Source organism: Dendrobates tinctorius, unplaced genomic scaffold, assembly GCF_039654945.1.
Source record: "Dendrobates tinctorius isolate UK_male_01 unplaced genomic scaffold, ASM3965494v1 ptg000016l, whole genome shotgun sequence".
Taxonomy (NCBI): Eukaryota; Metazoa; Chordata; class Amphibia; order Anura; family Dendrobatidae; genus Dendrobates; species Dendrobates tinctorius.
The window spans coordinates 33,994,508-34,013,931 of NW_027361684.1; the positions used below are offsets into that span (position 1 = coordinate 33,994,508).

The window sequence follows — 19,424 nt, forward strand, 5'->3', positions numbered from 1 at the left end:
ACAGAGCTGGTTTCAGACAAGGCAAGCGGGTGGAGCCACCCGATATCACTAAGTTTTCAGGCCATGGAACATCATGGAAAAGGGAGAATGAATAGTAGACGTTCTTCTTACCTCCTCCACAGACACGGGCAACACAACTCGGCTGCAAAAGAAAAAAAAAAAAAAAAAAAGAGTGAGACAAACAAAAAAGTGTGCACAGGCAGCGATATTTCCACTGACTAACATCCAAGGAAATCATGTCAAAATCTATTTTCAGAGAACTTTAAATTTACAGAATGTTTACTTCTAAGCCTTTTCCTTTCGAATTTGCGATTAACAGGAAAAACGGCGATAACTAACATTTGTGGAATATTTCAGAAACCATTTCCAGAGGACCTGCTCAGCATCCTGACATTCTGTGTAATGTCACGTTCCCCATAAAATACGGCGGCTGAGGCATCTATGCCATTCCTCTTTTAAGGCCCTGTTCACACAATCAGTATTTGGTCAGTATTTTACCTCAGTATTTGTAAGCCAAAACGAGGAGTGGAACAATCAGAGGAAAATATAATAGAAACATGTCGCCACTTCTGCATTTATCACCCACTGGTTTTGGCTTACAAATACTGAGGTAAAATACTGACCAAATACTGACTGTGTGAACGAGGCCTTAATGTACAAGTGAAGTGACATTTGTGGGTACGAAATAGGCCGGTTTATCACGGACAGTGACGGTCAGAGCATAGACTGATGTATGGACCAACTGTGGGTCAGAGGACAATTTTAGGGGGAATTTGATAGGCTGATGCCTCTTTAAAAGCTTTGTGCATCAGTGGGGGTCTGGGTCTTGAGACCCCCACCAATAGCTAAAAGCGCTCACCCTCTGCATAAGGGCACACAATCATGTAGAGTATGGACCATACTCTGCCATGTCCGTCCATGCCACAGCTGAGAGCTTCTGCCCTGTAGTTTCAGGGATAACCAGGCAGATGAGCAATTTAACGTCACAAATGGATGGAAGATAACGTTGAAAAAGAACGGAACAAATAACTAAAAAAGGGAAAGTTAAAGATTTTCTTTTAGTTTTAGAATCAATATTAAATTCACAAATAATAAGAAAGCTGTATATTGTATATCATTGGATTGGTTACTGGCTATTGAAGTGCTTCTGTACGCCCGCCTGATCGTAAGACAACGTGTAATACTGACAGAAGACACTGCTGTGAGTGTGAACTGCGCCATGATATGTAATACTTTCTTCTAATCAATAAAGAATTCACAGGAAGTTCAAGGTAACCTTCATCTCTCCAGCACTTCTTACAAAGCTCTGGACTGACCACCTGACACTGTACAATGATTCCCTGTGTAAATGGATATGTCCGCACATTGAGGATTTGCTACAAGAAGAAATGCGTAGAGCAAGACAGGGAGGGGGGAGCAGGTGAATAAGCCCCGCCCAGCGGACTGGACCGTGGCAGTTTACATACATCTGAACCGATATAAAAAAGGTATTCATCCATGAAAGGTGCGGGGTCAGGGGGAAGCAAAAGTACTAAGAGAATCCTTATGTGACACACAATTGAATGATATCATTATATGATATCTCAAAAAAGGGGTGACAGATTCCCTTTAAATATGGCTTATACTGAGTTTTATGCAAATCATCTGATTGCCAACAAGGACGTGCTGTGCCGAGAAGTCAAAATGGCCTCCCAAATTCTGCCCAATCTGCCAAAACTGACATCTTGAGGATAGGGTATATTTTAAATCCCGTTCTTAGGTCATCACTCAATCCAGATAATGACATATGTCAAACCACCAAAAAATAGAAAAGCCTAAGAAAGGGCCTGTAGACTCTTGGACATTACAGTTCATTAGGCTGGGGCTGAATGGCAACACTGACCACAACACAGGTCAGAGGTTGCTATATATCGCCACCGAAATAGTGCAAGTAAGGGAGGTGGCTCTGCTAAATGCAAGGTACCGCGACAAACTAGTGGCAAAAATTGGCTTTTGTTTTTAATTTGAGGATGCAGTGAGACATCATTCACTTGCACTATGTAGTGATGTAGCAGTGATCTACATCAGTGGTCCCCAACCTTTTTTGCACCAGGGACCGGTTTCAAGCAAGACCATTCTTCCATGGCCCGGCAGGGTGGGGATGGAGGTGTGGCAGGGGTGGGGCTTTGGTCATAAGGGGGCGGGGCTATGGACACGGTTGTAGTGTAGCAGTGCATACTTATAATTAAATAACATTTATAATGTGACTCAACTCACCATAGGTTTTGAATAAGTGCTCCATCACCCCCTTCTCACCATCATTGCCTTCACCCCATCACTCCCTTCTCCCCATCATTGCCTTCACTCCATCACTGCTGTCTCCCCATCATTGCCTTCACCCCATCACTCCCTTCTCCCCATCACTGCTGTCTCCCCATCATTGCCTTCACCCCATCACTGCTGTCTCCCCATCACTGCTGTCTCCCCATCTTTGCCTTCACCCCATCACTCCCCTCTCCCCATCACTGCTGTCTCCCCATCATTGCCTTCACCCCATCACTGCTGTCTCCCCATCTTTGCCTTCACCCCATCACTCCCCTCTCCCCATCACTCCCTTCTCCCCATCATTTCCTTCACCCCATCACTCCCCTCTCCCCATCATTGCCTTCACTCCATCACTGCCGTCTCTCCATCACTCCCCTCATGGCCTTCTCCTCATGTCCCCATCTCCTCCAGGGCCAGGCTACACAAACACAGACCAACACACACACACACACACACACACACACATTATACATATACACACACCACCTCTCACCTGGCCGCCGCCCGCGCTTCCTCACTCTGACACAGCAGCGACCGCGCGCTCCTCTGTGTCAGTCAGAGACAGGAAGCGCGGGCGGTGGCCAGGAAGCTGGACGCAGTGGACGGGTCCTTGCAGCTCCGCTCCTGCTATTCCCTCTTGCAGGCAGCGGAGCTGCTTGGATCGCTCCCTGGCTGCCGCTAAGAACTGCTGCGCGCCGCCCCAGCCCCCGCTACGCCACTGACCGCCCCTGGCTCCCCTTGTGTCCGCGGACCGGCAAGGGCAGTGCAGCGGCCCGGCGGTTGGGGACCCCTGATCTACATGACCCATGTAGTGGTCCAAGTCACCGTGTAAACCCCTACCCTACAGCCAGAGCTGTGGAGTCGGAGAGTTGGGAGACTGTGTCCATTCTGGTTGAGTCAGAGTCCGTATAAAATGGACCGACTCCGACAATATATAATATATTGGGTGCAGTACAAATGCAGGGTGGGATGGAAATGTTTTCATAAGAATTAGGAAAAGGTCTGTAATGTCCTATAAATGTCTCTTCTGTTCCTGATCTAAGGATCTCGGCTTTTGGTTGAGATGAATCTGTGCTGCACTTTATGTCCATGCTCAGTAGTGATCAGTGCTGTGGAGTCATAGATGAGATGAATCTGTGCTGCACTTTATGTGCATTCTCAGTAGTGATCAGTGCTGTGGAGTCATAGATGAGATGAATCTGTGCTGCACTTTATGTCCATGCTCAGCAGTGACCAGTGCTGTGGAGTCATAGATGAGATGAATCTGTGCTGCACTTTATGTGCATTCTCAGTAGTGATCAGTGCTGTGGAGTCATAGATGAGATGAATCTGTGCTGCACTTTATGTACATGCTCAGTAGTGATCAGTGCTGTGGAGTCATAGATGAGATGAATCTGTGCTGTACTTTATGTACATGCTCAGTAGTGACCAATGCTGTGGGGTCATAGATGAGATGAGTCTGTGCTGCACTTTATGTACATGCTCAGCAGTGACCAATGCTGTGGGGTCATAGATGAGATGAATCTGTGCTGCACTTTATGTACATGCTCAGTAGTGACCAGTGCTGTGGGGTCATAGATGAGATGAGTCTGTGCTGCACTTTATGTACATGCTCAGCAGTGACCAATGCTGTGGGGTCATAGATGAGATGAATCTGTGCTGCACTTTATGTACATGCTCAGTAGTGACCAGTGCTGTGGGGTCATAGATGAGATGAATCTGTGGTGCACTTTATGTACATGCTCAGTAGTGATCAGTGCTGTGGAGTCATAGATGAGATGAATCTGTGCTGCACTTTATGTTCATGCTCAGTAGTGATCAGTGCTGTGGAGTCATAGATGAGATGAATCTGTGCTGCACTTTATGTACATGCTCAGTAGTGATCAGTGCTGTGGGGCCACAGATGAGATGAATCTGTGCTGCACATGCTCAGTAGTGATCACGGCTGTGAGGTCAGGAGTCAGGGAAAGTGAGGAGTCAGAGGTTTGGCTTACTGACTCCACAGCGCTGCTTATAGCACTAGCACCTGACCTACTAGGAAATGCAGATGTCTTCAGTTTTAGTCCTACAGAGACGTAGTTAGGAGACTGTGATCGCAAATGTGCTCTGTGTGATGGTGCCAGGGGGGCAATGACATACCACTGTGCCTTGGCCAGGATATTTGCCAATCTATTACTAGCACATTATCACTTATGTCCAATCTATGCTGGTAGATTTATATTATAATACGATCTCCAATGTAAATTATATTCATGATCCTAAGATATGAGTTAGGACAAGTGATTTTTGGGCATCCTCCAAGAGCTTTATGGGGTGTGCCCAATATCAACGTCAAAGCCAAATTATGCCTGGGTTAATCAAACAATGGCAGGGATGGCACATGATGAACGGGCTACATTGTACAGTAGATGATTTCATGTTATCATCTGTCACAAGCAGGCTCACTCCAAGGCTGGGGAGAAGACAGGGCCTTGCCAAGATCTCTTATCTACGTAACCTACGCATTACCCACAGCGTTATGTACAGGCCATTCTCCAGGGAAAACCAACAGCAATTATTCCCAATTATGCATAGAAAAGCCATATCTAACATGTAATCTAACAGACTGTAACCACCATCCCACCATAAACACGCTCAACCATCTCACAACTGTACATCACACATGAGAGATCTGGAACCCAGGAGTGTGAGAAAGCTGGGTGACATCACTTACAAGGGAAACCATGAGTGGATTTCTACAGGATAATAGCATTTTTCTCTGATGACAAGTTCCCTTTAAGGGTTCGTGTCGTGTTTATTTTCTCATGAATTTCAGCTTGTATTTCGAGATTTAAATGAAAACTGTCAGCAAATCCACTGCCACTGTTCTCAACAGAAAACTCACATTCTCTTCATTGGGCTGAGAATTATAAAAAAATCATTTGAAAGACGCAATAGATGAAAAGTCCCTTGTTTAAAAGAGGTTGTGACTATGTAACTGCAGACGTTTCACAAACAGCCCCTTTTCTTTCCCGATTTCTCTTGGCAATGACAACGGATGCCATCGTATTGGGCCAATAGAGGTAAGGACCTCAGATTCTCTGGGAAATCACATTCTTGCGTGGAAAGTCCTCCATGTGTCCACGGGAGAAGGAGCCAAAGACATTCTTGTATTACACAGAGGGACCAGGTCTACAGAAGCGCTGTGGAGGCCGCGGCTATATACCCAGCGCAAGACACCAGGAAACTGAGCGCGATAATGTGACAAATGGCTCAGGACACAGAGCCGAGTATCAAGTGTCAGCGATCGGCATCCGTCACCCAGCAGGAGTCACAGCCACGACAGGCGGACAGACAGGTACAGCAGGTACAGATCCTAAACCAAGCCGGCAACACAGAAAGCACACCTGCCTGGCAGCCCCGAACGGACAACACATTAGCCAGACTTGATACCACGTGCCGGAGCACGGACCCACATCACAGCACGGAACCACACCACAGTACGAAGCGCAGCGCCACACCACAGCACAGAACCACACCATGTCACAGGGCATGGAACCACACCACATCCCAGAGGGTGGCGCCGCACCACAGCACGGAACGACACCATGTCCCAGAAGGCGGCGCCCTAGCACGGAACCACACCGCGTCCTGGAGCATTTCGTCACACCACGGAACCACACCACAGTACGAAGCGCAGCGCCACACCACAGCACAGAACCACACCATGTCACAGGGCATGGAACCACACCACATCCCAGAGGGTGGCGCCGCACCACAGCACGGAACGACACCATGTCCCAGAAGGCGGCGCCCTAGCACGGAACCACACCGCGTCCTGGAGCATTTCGTCACACCACGGAACCACACCACGTCCCGGAGCGTGGCGCCACACCATGTCACAGAGCATGGCGCCGCGCCACAGCACGGAACCACAACAAATCCCAGAGCAAGGCGCCACACCACAGCATGGAACCACACCACGTCCCAGAGAGCGGCGCCACACCACAGCATGGAACCACACCACGTCCCAGAAGGCGGGGCCCTAGCACGGAACCACACCACGTCCTGGAGCATGGCGGAACACCACGGAACCACACCACATCCCGGAGCGCCACACCACAGCACGGAACCACACCAAATCCCAGAGCACGGCACCACAGCACGGAACCACAGCACGTCCCAGAGAGCGGCGCCACACCACAGCACGGAACCACACCACGTCCCAGAGAGCGGCGCCACACCACAGCACGGAACCACACCACGTCCCAGAGAGCGGCGCCACACCACAGCATCGAACCACACCACGTCCCAGAAGGCAGGGCCCTAGCACGGAACCACACCACGTCCTGGAGCATGGCGGAACACCACGGAACCACACCACATCCCGGAGCGCCACACCACAGCACGGAACCACTCCAAATCCCAGAGCACGGCACCACAGCACGGAACCACAGCACGTCCCAGAGAGCGGCGCCACACCACAGCACGGAACCACACCACGTCCCAGAGAGCGGCGCCACACCACAGCATGGAACCACACCACGTCCCAGAAGGCGGGGCCCTAGCACGGAACCACACCACGTCCTGGAGCATGGCGGAACACCACGGAACCACACCACATCCCGGAGCGCCACACCACAGCACGGAACCACAGCACGGAACCACAGCACGTCCCAGAGAGCGGCGCCACACCACAGCACGGAACCACACCACGTCCCAGAGAGCGGCGCCACACCACAGCATGGAACCACACCACGTCCCAGAGAGCGGCGCCACACCACAGCATGGAACCACACCACGTCCCAGAGAGCGGCGCCACACCACAGCATGGAACCACACCACGTCCCAGAAGGCGGGGCCCTAGCACGGAACCACACCACATCCTGGAGCATGGCGGAACACCACGGAACCACACCACATCCCGGAGCGCCACACCACAGCACGGAACCACACCAAATCCCAGAGCACGGCACCACAGCACGTCCCAGAGAGCGGCGCCACACCACAGCACGGAACCACACCACGTCCCAGAGAGCGGCGCCACACCACAGCACGGAACCACACCACGTCCCAGAGAGCGGCGCCACACCACAGCATGGAACCACACCACGTCCCAGAGAGCGGCGCCACACCACAGCATGGAACCACACCACGTCCCAGAAGGCGGGGCCCTAGCACGGAACCACACCAAGTCCTGGAGCATGGCGGAACACCACGGAACCACACCACATCCCGGAGAGCGGCGCCACACCACAGCACGGAACCACACCAAATCCCAGAGCACGGCACCACAGCACGGAACCACACCACAGCACGGAACCACACCACGTCCCAGAGAGCGGCGCCACACCACAGCATGGAACCACACCACGTCCCAGAAGGCGGGGCCCTAGCACGGAACCACACCACGTCCTGGAGCATGGCGGAACACCACAGAACCACACCACATCCCGGAGCGCCACACCACAGCACGGAACCACACCAAATCCCAGAGCACGGCACCACAGCACGGAACCACACCACAGCACGTCCCAGAGAGCGGCGCCACACCACAGCACGGAACCACACCACGTCCCAGTACCGCTCCTGGTCCTTACAAGTCCCGGCATCGCCTGCTCCCGGAGCCACTCTCCTCTCATTCATTCCCCGCTCTCCCTCCCGCAGCACATCGCATCCCCCCCACCTGCCGCCCACAGAGACCCCATTCCGCTCCTTACAACTCTTTTATCAGCACCATGGCCGCTCCCTGCTCCTCCCGATCTTCTCCTCCGCTGATCCCGGCCCCGAGTGAAGGTTACCGGCCACTTCCTACTCCGCACCGCGCTGGGGGCGGGGCGTTGCTGCAGCAACTACTACGTCACGGGATCGTCAAAAATGGTGCGCGATGAGACGAGGGCGCGTACCTGCAGGCCCCGCCCCCCGCCAGGAACATCTGGATGATGGGTGGAGTCCTCGTATCGCTTGGTGACGGCTACAGGAAGCCGCGAGGGTCATCGTGTACACAGCGCGCTCCTGTGCGCGGCCTGGCATTGTAGAGCGCGAGCGCCGCCTCTGTGAGCCTTGGATCGTCGCCAGTGTCCTGTAAAGTCAGCGTTTTAACCCTCTCGGAACCGGGCGATTTTTCATTTTTTGCTATTTTTCCCCCTAGAACCTTAACCATGTGAGGGCTTGTTTCTTGTGAGGGCAGTTTCTAATGCGGCCATTCTCTTCACTATACGGTGTACTGAACTATGGGGTAAATCTCCAAGTGAGGTAAAATAAGGAAAAAAATTCCTCCATGATTTTGTGTTTTGTTTTTACGGCGTTCATTGTGAGGTAAAGACAGCCCAGTGACCCGAGTCTATATTATGTAAGGGATGAAAAGGAAGTCAGATTTGAAAAAAAAAGAAAATAACAAAAGTGGTTTCTGTGGCCGCTTTTGGGCCCCGTTCTGTGAGAGGCGGCGATTCTGCTATTGTTATTTTATAGTTTCATGAATGAAGAAGTTCAGAAGTTTATACACATTTTTGTTCGTGTCCCTATTCTCTTTTCTTTTTTACTTTTCCGTAGGCGCAGCAGGGATAGGGCTTGTTTTTTTTCATTGATTTTATTAATATTTTGGGAAACTTAGGGAATCTGTCAGTAGTATCAACCCTCCTAAGCCATCTCTATGGGCATGTGCAGGGGTGTAACGGCTGCGCAGGTTGTGATCGGGCTCGTGCGGTGAGGGGCCCGCTGACACGAGCGTAAACTTCAACCGGATGTGCGCAGGGGTCCGTACGCTGCAATCTACGCTGCCTGCCAATCAGAGGACAGCACCTGACGGCGTGCGTGTGACTGGGGGAGCGTGGCGGTGACGTCAGGCGCTCACTTGCACGCTGATTTCATCTGCCTGGTTCAGAAGAGGACACTTTGCAGAAGAGGAGCAGAGAGAAGGCAATTAAAATAATTTGTTTTCTCCAATAACCCCTAACACCACAGGAGGAGGATGTCACCTCACTCTAATAGGACAGGAAACGCAGAAGAGGTTAAATATCCCCTCCCACCTCCTCTCTCCAGTGTTTTTTCCTGTCCATATTGGGATGGAAAGGTCATCCTAGGGTGCTCTGGGCCAGCCGCAGACACTAGGGGAAGATTACTAGCCATACAGCAGGAGATCGATTGGTATTACCTCTCCTCTCCAACACTGCTCCTGTCTCCTATACGGACTCAGGAGTCCCCCCAACCCTTCGGTCTGCGCCTTTGGGTAAAGTCTGGGGGTTCTTCAGGCTGGAGGCCTCTCTGCGCTCTCCAGCCTATCTCCTCCCCCCTCCTTGCGCTCTGGACCTGGGAAGCGTGGGACACAGGGCTCTGATACTTCCGGCATGTCCCGCGCTGAGCGCTTGTTACGTCAGAAGTGACGTCAGACGCTGGGTATGCTTTCTTGATGTCACTTCCGTTTTTTGTGATCATTACTGGAACAATGGCGCAGAATACGGAGGAAAGCTAATGGCGGTAATGACCGCATATGATTGCTTGAATCCCCTTGCTCTCACACCTGGACGATGGGGGGAGGGGTCCCTCTGTTGAACAGGAAGGCGCTGGGTCCGGTCGCCTACATAAGGGTCCCAGATGGAAGACATCCTAAGATAGGACCAGTCCTGTTGTGGTTAACATGGAAGGTTTACTTTCTTGCGGCTCCACATCTTCAAAGCACAGCGCTGTTCCTGTCCCAATAAGTAGTGGGGTAATGGAAGTCCTCTCCTTGATGCAGGTATGGTATATGATAGCTTTATTCCTTCTCCCCTCTCTTACAGGGGGTCAAGGAACCTGCACCAAGGAGCAAATCTAAGACTTCAAGCCTCAAATGTGCAATTTGTGCAAAAAAAAACCTGACGTCCTCTCATAGGAAACTCGTATGTCAAGACTGCACTGAAAAAATCGTCAGAGATGAGCAACCTTCCTTAATGGAGAAGATTAAAGGGATAGTCCGCCAGGAAATCCAATCTGCCTTGCCCTCTTTCTCCCACTCCCTGTATCCCTCCAGCGGCTATGAAGAGGAACACTAGCCAGGAAGAGGAAGGAGACTCGGACTCTCGGGAGGAGATGTCCATACCAGAGGAACTTCTGGAGGAAGGCAAGCTAAGCCCAGGCCCAGAAGCCCTGCAAGATAGAAAATAATATTTCTCTTCTGAAAACATGGAAGAGCTCCTTATGGCAGTATGGAGAACCATGGAGGTAAAAGAAGAGAAGGCTACCCGTATGGTACAATAAGAAATGTTCGACAGTCTTCGGTCAAGGAGGAAACTGATGTTTCCCATACATAAGAATATCTGGATCATAGTCTTGGAAGAATAGGATTCTCCGGAGAACAGGATAACTCTCCCACTGTACTGAGAGACCGGTTTCCAGTGGATGAGGAAACTGTGACTGTGGAATACTGGCCGAGGTACCGAAAATAGATATTCAGGTTGCACAAGTGGCCAAGAAGACAACCTTACCATTTGTTGATTCCTCCCATTATTATAACGATCCCCTAGAGCACAAAGTGGAGGGCCTTTAAGGAAATCTTGAGAAACTTCAGCAGCTCTGCTGAACACCAATTCAGTCTCCACGTGCATAGCATGATCAGTGTCTCGTTGGCTTATTCAGCTAGAAGAACATCTTTCTACGGGTATTCCCAGAGAGGACATTATAGCATCATTACCTCTCCTCCAAAAAGCCAAGGGATTTCCTCCTGAAACATAATGCAGGCTAAAAACAAAATGCTTCCTACAATAAAAACTTACAAAAAAGACACATTCACAATAGACAACATTTCAAGAAGGAATAACATAAGACTTATAAAAAAAAACCTGACTTATGTATTTTGTCATTAAAATCCGTTGGACCCATTCCGCCAGTGCACATGATCCATCTTGCCTCCCTTCTTAATAGCAGCTTATGAAGGTCGCCACACTGTTCAGGTAACACCACCCGCTCAAGGCCCGCAAAACGTAATGCCTCTGCATTTCCTCCATGAACATCTCTCATATGTTTTATCAAGCGTGGGACTCCTTTTCCCGTGTGGACTAAATTAAAATGTTCCCTATATCTGACAAACAAAGGTCGTATTGTCTTTCCAATGTAAAAATACTTGCATGGACAAAACAATACGTACACTATATAATTGGTTCTGCACGTGATGAAGTCGCAAACATAATGCGAAATTGGACCAATCTGTAAATGATTACCTGTCATGTGGAAGGAACAAAAGGAACAATGTCCACATTTGAGATTGCCTTTTGGGGTGCTTGTTTGCAATCAGTCCCTTTGATCACTCTTAACTTGGTTCCACACTAGAATGTCTCTAGTTGAGCGTCTGCATGCAAAAAGAGGACCCCAAACACTGTGCTCATGTCACGCTATTTTTCTGCCCGCTGGTGAGGAGCTGCAGCATGTGACAAGTATGGGAGATCAGACATCATTGGACCTTTGTATGTATGGGCTCTGGGTTGTGATGGAGGCCAGAAGATTTGTGCTGTTTGTACAGTGAAAATGTGGAAGGATACTACTCACCTCCTGACACGTCAAGGCCAGAATCATGAATTGTGTATAAAGGTCCCCAAACACAGACTAATATTGGCTGAACCTGCAGATATCGATGGGTTTGTTTGATGATCTAATGTGTATGGAGGTGCCAGTCGACTTATGGTTAGGAGAGACAGGGCTGCCACCAGAAATTTTAGGGCCTCATACTGGCAACATTTTAGGGCTCCCCTGAGACTACTCCCAGTCTCCACCCCAGCTCTGTCTCCACCCTTCGAACATTTCACAATCCCAGCACCCACACTTGAGAAAACTCCACTTCTGCACCACATACTCACCAATCACACATTAAGGGTACGTGCACACGCTGCGGATTCCGCTGCGTTTCCGCAGCGGTTTTGGCCGCTGCGGACCCGCAGCAGCTTTAGCTGCGGTGTACAGTACCATTCAAATGAATGGGGAAAAAAAACCGCTGTGCTGACGCTGCGGAAAAATCCGCGAGGATTTGCTGCGGTTTTGAATCCGCAGAAAGAATTGCATGTCAATTCTTTCTGCGGAAACCGCTGCGGGTTCCTATCTCCACCATTGTGGAGATAGTGAATCCGCAGGACCAAACCGCAGATAATCCGCAGGTCTTTTGACCTGCGGATTATCTGCGGTTTTTGCAAAATCCGTGCGGATTAATCCGCAGCGGATTCCGCAGCGTGTGCACACACCCTAACTGTTCCATTGAGCACCATATCACAACCATAGCAATCATCTTTTGATTTGGCCAAAAGATTTTTTAAGCCTTGTACCATGACAAGGTGGACTCTTTTGGCAGGGCCCTACTCTGCTCTAACCTATTAAACCTTTGTTGAAAACCCAATACTCTTTTTAGGTATATTTTTATGTATTTTTCTTTAATGGAATGTATCACAGACATTTTTTAAAAGGATCAATAATACCATATACAAGGAACAAAATACTGTCACACCATGGCTGGACCTCATATTGCCACCACATAGTGACTAAATAATACAACATACAAGGGACATGTCATGATCCATGCTGGATTATGACAGATAAAAGCACTAGTAACCTTTTTTTTTCCTTAAGCTGTGTGCTTAAAGATAGTTTTTGCCCCCGGTAGCCATTAGGGTCATTGCACTGTGGTGGTTTCAGTTCTAGTTTTGCCCCCGGTGGCCGTTAGGGTCATTGCACTCTGGTTACTTTAGTGCACGTGATTATGAAGCAGGTGTGATTGCTGGCTCTTCCCTATAAAAGTGTGTCAGGTGGTTGCAATCACTGTTGGTGATATTGGTCTTTTCCAACCATCCTCAGTGAAGGAAGGAACTTGAGAAGAGTCCCGGGCAGCTCAGTCAGAATCCTGGAGTGGCAGCTATGGTGTCAGTGAGGAGTTCTTGCAAAGCTTGGAGGAGTGGCAGCTATGGTGTCAGTGTGGAGTTCATGCAAAGCTTGGTGGAGTGGCAGCTATGGTGTAAGCGAGGAGTTCTTGCAAAGCTTGGAGTGGCAGCTATGGTGAAAGCTGCACTCAGATACTGGACTCTGTTGCTGGAAGAGAGCTGCACTCAGATGCTGGACTCTGTTGCTGGAAAGCTGCACTCGGAAGCTGGACTCTTGCTGTAAAGCTGCACTCAGATGCAGGACTCTGTTGCTGGAAAGCTGCACTCAGGTGTTGGATCCGGTTGGAGGAAAAGATGCACTCAGGTGTCGGACTCTGTTGCTGGGAGCATTAAGTGGTGTTTCCCTGTTTGTCACTTTCCTCAATGTGTGTTTTAGTGCAGTGGTGGGATTAGTTTGTGCACCGTCCACTTCACTAGTAAGGGATTGGTTCAGGGCGAGCTAGGGATTTCAGGTATCCTGATCGGCGCCTGTTGCGGAACCGGCCTAGGGATCGTTAGGAGTGTAGAGACACTGACTCAGGGGAGTGCAGGAGGTCTCCGCGTCCCTGTTCCCTATTGCAGGGCCACCATTGTAATTGTTTTCCTGGTTTTCCCCTTTATTCTGAAATTCGCCCTGCTGGAGGTGGTGTATCCAAACATACGTGTACTACTGAAATTCGCCTGCTGGAGGTGGTGTATCCGGCTGCACGTTCTATTATTTAAATTCACCCTGCTGGAGGTGGTGTATCCAGGGTCACGCGTGTCATATAAATTCGCCCTGCTTGAGGCGGTGTGTCCAGTCACACGTGACCATGACAGGACAAATACAACCTCCACACCTTGACCAAATCACCTATTACCACAACATAGTGACCGAATAATACCACATACAAAGAATAAATTCCGCCACACCATGACCAGACCACATATTACCAGTTCATAGTGACTGAATAATACAACATACAAGGACAATTACAGTCACAGTATATAGTGTAAGTGTACAGGTAATACTTTGACTCACCAGTGACATTATACACACAAGCTCCATATATAGTATACAGTGCATAGTGTCAGTGTATAGGTAGCACACTGACTCGCAAATGACAATACACACAATAGCTCTGTATATAGTGTCAGTGTATAGGTAATACAGTGATCACTAGTGACATTATACACAGGAGCTCTGTATATATAGTGTAAGTGTACAGGTAACACACTCACACTGACTCACCAGTGACATTTCTAGTTGAAGGTCTTCATCTTCGCTTTTCTTCATCCAGCGTAGACCGCCATTACTTTTTCCACCAAGGACACTGCAAAAAATAACACACAGTTATCTAGAGTACCGCTTCCACAGCACATTCCCCACTTTTTTTCCCAATGACAGATGAAGGAAAAAGCGACATAGTGCCACCCTGCACAGTAACAGACCCCCCCAATTCATCATGATTCATGTGCTCATGATTCATGTGCTCTCCACCCTCAATTCATCATCATTTGCTCTCCCCCATACTCAATTCATCATCATTTGCTCTCCACCCTCAATTCATCATCATTTGCTCTCCTCCACCCTTAATTCATCATCATTTGTTCTCCCCCCAACTTCAATTCATTATCATTTGGTCTTCTCCACCCTCATTTCATCATCATTTGCTCTCCCCATCCTCAATTTATCATCATTTGTTCTCATCCACCCTCAATTCATCATTTGCTCTCACTCACCCTCAATTCATCTCCATTTGCTGTCCCCATCCCCCAGTCTCAATTAATAATCATTTGCTGTACCCAAACAACCAGTCTTAATTGATCATTTGATGTATCCCATCCCATAGTCTTAATTCATCATTATTTCCTGTACCCTATCCCTCAGACTCAATTCATCATTATTTGTTGTACTGCATACCCCAGTCTCAATTCATCATCATTTACTGTTCCCCACTCCCAGCCTAAATTAATAATCATTTTCTTTACCCCATTGACCGTTCTCAGTTCATCATAATTTGCTGTTCCCCATCCCCCAGTCTCAATTCATCCTCATTTCCTGTACTCCATGCCCCAGTCTCAATTCATCATTATTTGCTGTTCCTCACCTCCAGATTCAATTCATAATAATTTGCTGTACCCCATCAACCAGTCTCAATTCATCATCATTTGCTGTTCCCCATCCCCAGTCTCAATTCTTCATTATTTTCTGTTCCCCACGCTCAGTTTCAATTCATAATCATTTGTTGTACCCCATCCCCAGTCTCAATTCATCCTCATTTCCTGTACCCTATCCCCCAGTCTCAATTCTTCATTATTTGCTGTTCCCCACCCTCAGTTTCAATTCATAATCATTTGCTGTACCCCATCTCCCAGTTTCAATTCATCATTATTTGCTGTTCCCCACCCCAAATCTCAGTTCATCCTCATTTCCTATAAACTATCCACCAGTCTCAATTCATCATTAGTTACTGTTCCCCACCTCCTGTTTCAATTCATAATCATTTGCTGTACCCCATCGATCAGTCTCAATTCATCATCATTTGCTGTTCCACATCCCTCAGTCTCAATTCATCATTTCCTGTATCCCAACCCCAATCTAAATTCATAACCATTTTCTGTACCCCATCCACCAGTCTCAATTCATAACCATTTGCTGTACCCCATCCACCAGTCTCAATTCATCATTTGCTGTTCCCCATCCCCCAGTCTCAATTCATCGTCATTTCCTGTACACTATTCCCCAGTCTCAATTCATAACCATTTGCTGTACCCCATCCACCAGTCTCAATTCATAACCATTTGCTGTACCCCATCCACCAGTCTCAATTCATCATTATTTGCTGTTTCCCACCCCCAGTCTCAATTCATAATCATTTGCTGCACCCCATTGACCGGTTTCAATGCATCACCATTTGCTGTACCCTATCCCCCAGTCTCAATTAATCATTTGCTGTACCTCATCTCCCAGTCTCAAATCATCATTATTTGCGGTACCCCATCCCCAAGTCTCAATTCATTATTATTTGCTGTACCACATCCCTCAGTCTTTATCATTATTTGGTGTTCCCCACCCCCAAGTCTCAATTCATCATCATTTGCTATACCCCATCTGCAATCTCGATTCATCCTAATTTCCTGTACTCATCCCCACTCTTCCCCTTTGCCACACTCATTTAATTCATTTTATTAAGAAAAAAAAGTTTTTCATTCTTACCTTTCAGTTGATCCCTTGCAGGTGCAGCTCCACTTCTGCTATCCTGGTGAGTACATGCCACGTCACCACTGTGTCACAGAAGAGGTGGAGGGAGCCCTGGAGTTGCACGGCCACTCTGTTGTGATGGCTATGCAGCACCAAGAAAGCTCCCTGCGCTGAGAAATACACCGCCGAAGGCGTACGGTACATTGTTATACCCTTGTTCTCGGTGAGCAGAAGCAAGTGAAGGGGGAGGGGGCCTCTGATTCTGCTCACCGGGCCCCATAAAGCAGTAAGGGCAGTCATGCCCTGATGACGGCCTTGGGGAGAGCTATTAATCGTCCATGTCTGTTTTTGGACTGCCAATCACATTGTTCTCCCTGAGATATGCCACCAGTCGACTTGTCAGTCAGTATCTTTTTCATATGGAACACTGGAGTGCTCAGCTGAGCAAGCGTTCCTGTTATGGAAGAGTAATATAAGAATCATGGCGCTCACAGCGACGGAGCTTGCAGCTACAGACGCGCTTTTCTCCCCGGTCACCCAAAATATACCTCAGGCGATGCTAGTCGCATGCCAAGGATGTGCCATTTCTACTCCACACACAGCGCATACCTTATGCGACGTTTGTCACACCACAAAGGCACCATTTCTACTTTGTACACAGGTGTATAATCTTTTTTCCAAGCTGGAATATCTTTTTATGGGGTGATAGGAAACCTTGCTTCCTTCCTTCTGGACTACACTGAAGTTTGTTCTGAGGAAGGTCTGGTTGTGGACCGAAAACGTTCAACGATATATCGTCTGGATGCATAATAAATGAACTATTATTTACCAGATTTTGAGAGCCAAGTCTTCTATTTCCTTTTATGGGAGAGTTGGCTGGCATGGCTTTTGGCCAAACGATGCTTCTAGCTGTCGGCTGAACAATTGGTGGACAGACATCTAATGTGTATGACCAAATCCACTCTGCTGAGGGTCAGTGGGATTTCTTGCGGCAGGCTGAATCTTACTGCAGGTTGGGATTCTGCCATCAGTGAGAGATCATGAGTTCCCCAATCTGTATGAATATCCAAACTTCTGCTGCCATAAATCACACCATGCCCCAAATAGAGCCACTGAAGACCTGACTATACAGACACCTGAACAGAAATGATCCTGCACTTGGCCACAGGACAGATTATACTGGGTGATTCACTCGCTACTTTACCCTGAAAAATTGCTGTAACTTCTAAACGAGACAATCTATTATACTGAAATTTGGACTGTATATACTTTGGTTCGTGAGAAGTGAGAGTGCAATGAACCTCTGCGACAGCAACGATAAACATCCTCGCACCAAGTGGTCTCGCCGAACTGTCTCCACACCGGTCGACTCCACTACGAGATAAACTTGCTGCATGCCTTTCCGTGTAGTTTATGTGTGGTGCTTGCATTTCACTCCTGCCAAATTCCTTCTTCATTTGTTAACAATGTACAGATACAGCTTGGAGAAGCGTGCATTCATTGTGAAATCTTATTGGAAAGCTGAATCCTTACAGTAAAGTCAATGTGAGTTTTTAAAGAAGTTTGTAGGTTTACATCAGTTACACAGTACAGCACATCCAGTGCTTCTATATGATATACTGTGATACAGACATCAGTTCTAATAATAATTTTAATTATGTGACACCAACAATATTGCAGCACGTTACAATTAAGTGGGGACATGTACAGACAAAGACATCACAAAGCAACACATTGTTCACCAGTTACAGGAGAAGTGAGGGCCCTGCTCACAAGCTTACAGTCTATCATTTTCCAGTACACCTATTATCCTGTATACTGTATATGGTGTATTGAGTGCACATACTGTGACGATAGTCACTTGTAACGACCTAGCTGTGAGTCAAAATGGTTCAGGGTCCAAGGTCAGAAGCTAGGAGGGTACATCATAAACAGAAGGAAGAGACAAAAACGTGGTCAGGTAACGTTCCAAGGTCAGACTACCGGAAAGATAATGGATCAGAGTTGAAGGAGTTAAACAGACGGATAGTCAGAGCGAAGTCCAGGGTCAGGCAACAAAAGATCAAGCATACAGAACTCAAGACACAGGAGCACAAACCTCACCAGTTGAATGTACAATTGGCAGAGGTCTTGGAGAAACCGCTTGGTTAAGTAGCATGGCAATCACCTAGGATAATGAACACTTGGAGACAAATGACGCCTCCCAGTCTCAGATTGGATAGATGAGCTGTCAATCAACACATTGACAGCTCAGTACGCCCCTGTACCAGATTGGATGGCTAAGCTGTCAATCAAAGTACTGACAGCTTCAGCATGCCCCTATACTAGATTGGACTACCGGGTTGTCAGTAATTGCATCCCAGGCACACTGAGGGCTGGAATCGTGACAGTACCCCCTCTTCTAGGGGGAATCACCAGACCCCCGGGCTTCCCAGGAAATTTTAGATGGAAGACCATGACTAACCGATTGGCCTTCTCATCTTGAGCAGGGACCCAGAATCTCTCCTCTGGTCCATATCCCCTCCAGTGGATGAGATACTAGAGAGAATTACGGACCCTCCGAGAATCCACAACCCTCTGAACCTCAGACTGCAGGCTACTGTCTACTGAAAGCAGAGGAGGCGGGCATGAGGGAGACAATGCAGAAGGGACATATTCCTTTAATAGGGATTTAAGAAATATGTGGGGGATGCAAAGGGATGGAGGAAACTTTAATCTACAGTAAGTGCTACAGGATTGACCACCTCTAAATTCCAGGCAATTTAGCGTTCAAAAAGTCAAACAGTGCTCCCTCCATTACGAGCCCCGACGTGTGCCCAAACAGTGATTTACCCCCACATATGGGGTATCAGCGTACTCAGGAAAAATTGCACAACAACTTTGGGGCTCTAATTTCTCCTGTTACCCTTGGGAAAATAAAAAATTGGGGGCTGGCTAAAAAATAATTTTTGGAGGAAAAAAATGATTTTTTATTTTCACGGCTGCATTATAAACTTCTGTGAAGCACTTGGGGATTCAAAGTGCTCACCACACATCTAGATAAGTTCCTTTGGTGGTCTAGTTTCCAAAATGGGGTCACTTGT

General features: G+C 48.2%; 1 protein-coding gene across 1 annotated transcript in view; it reads right to left on the bottom strand.

The window, feature by feature from the left end:
- The window catches only part of PITPNA (phosphatidylinositol transfer protein alpha), a 95,483-nt gene extending 87,221 nt beyond the window's left edge, over positions 1-8,262 (bottom strand). Inside the window, exons 1-2 of the mRNA XM_073565653.1 lie at positions 8,190-8,262; positions 112-142 (exon numbers count right to left, since the gene is read on the bottom strand). Coding sequence (XP_073421754.1) covers positions 112-142; positions 8,190-8,218 — 60 coding nt within the window. The 5' untranslated portion in view covers positions 8,219-8,262. The remainder of the gene's footprint in view (positions 1-111; positions 143-8,189) is intronic.
- Positions 8,263-19,424: the final 11,162 nt, after the last annotated feature.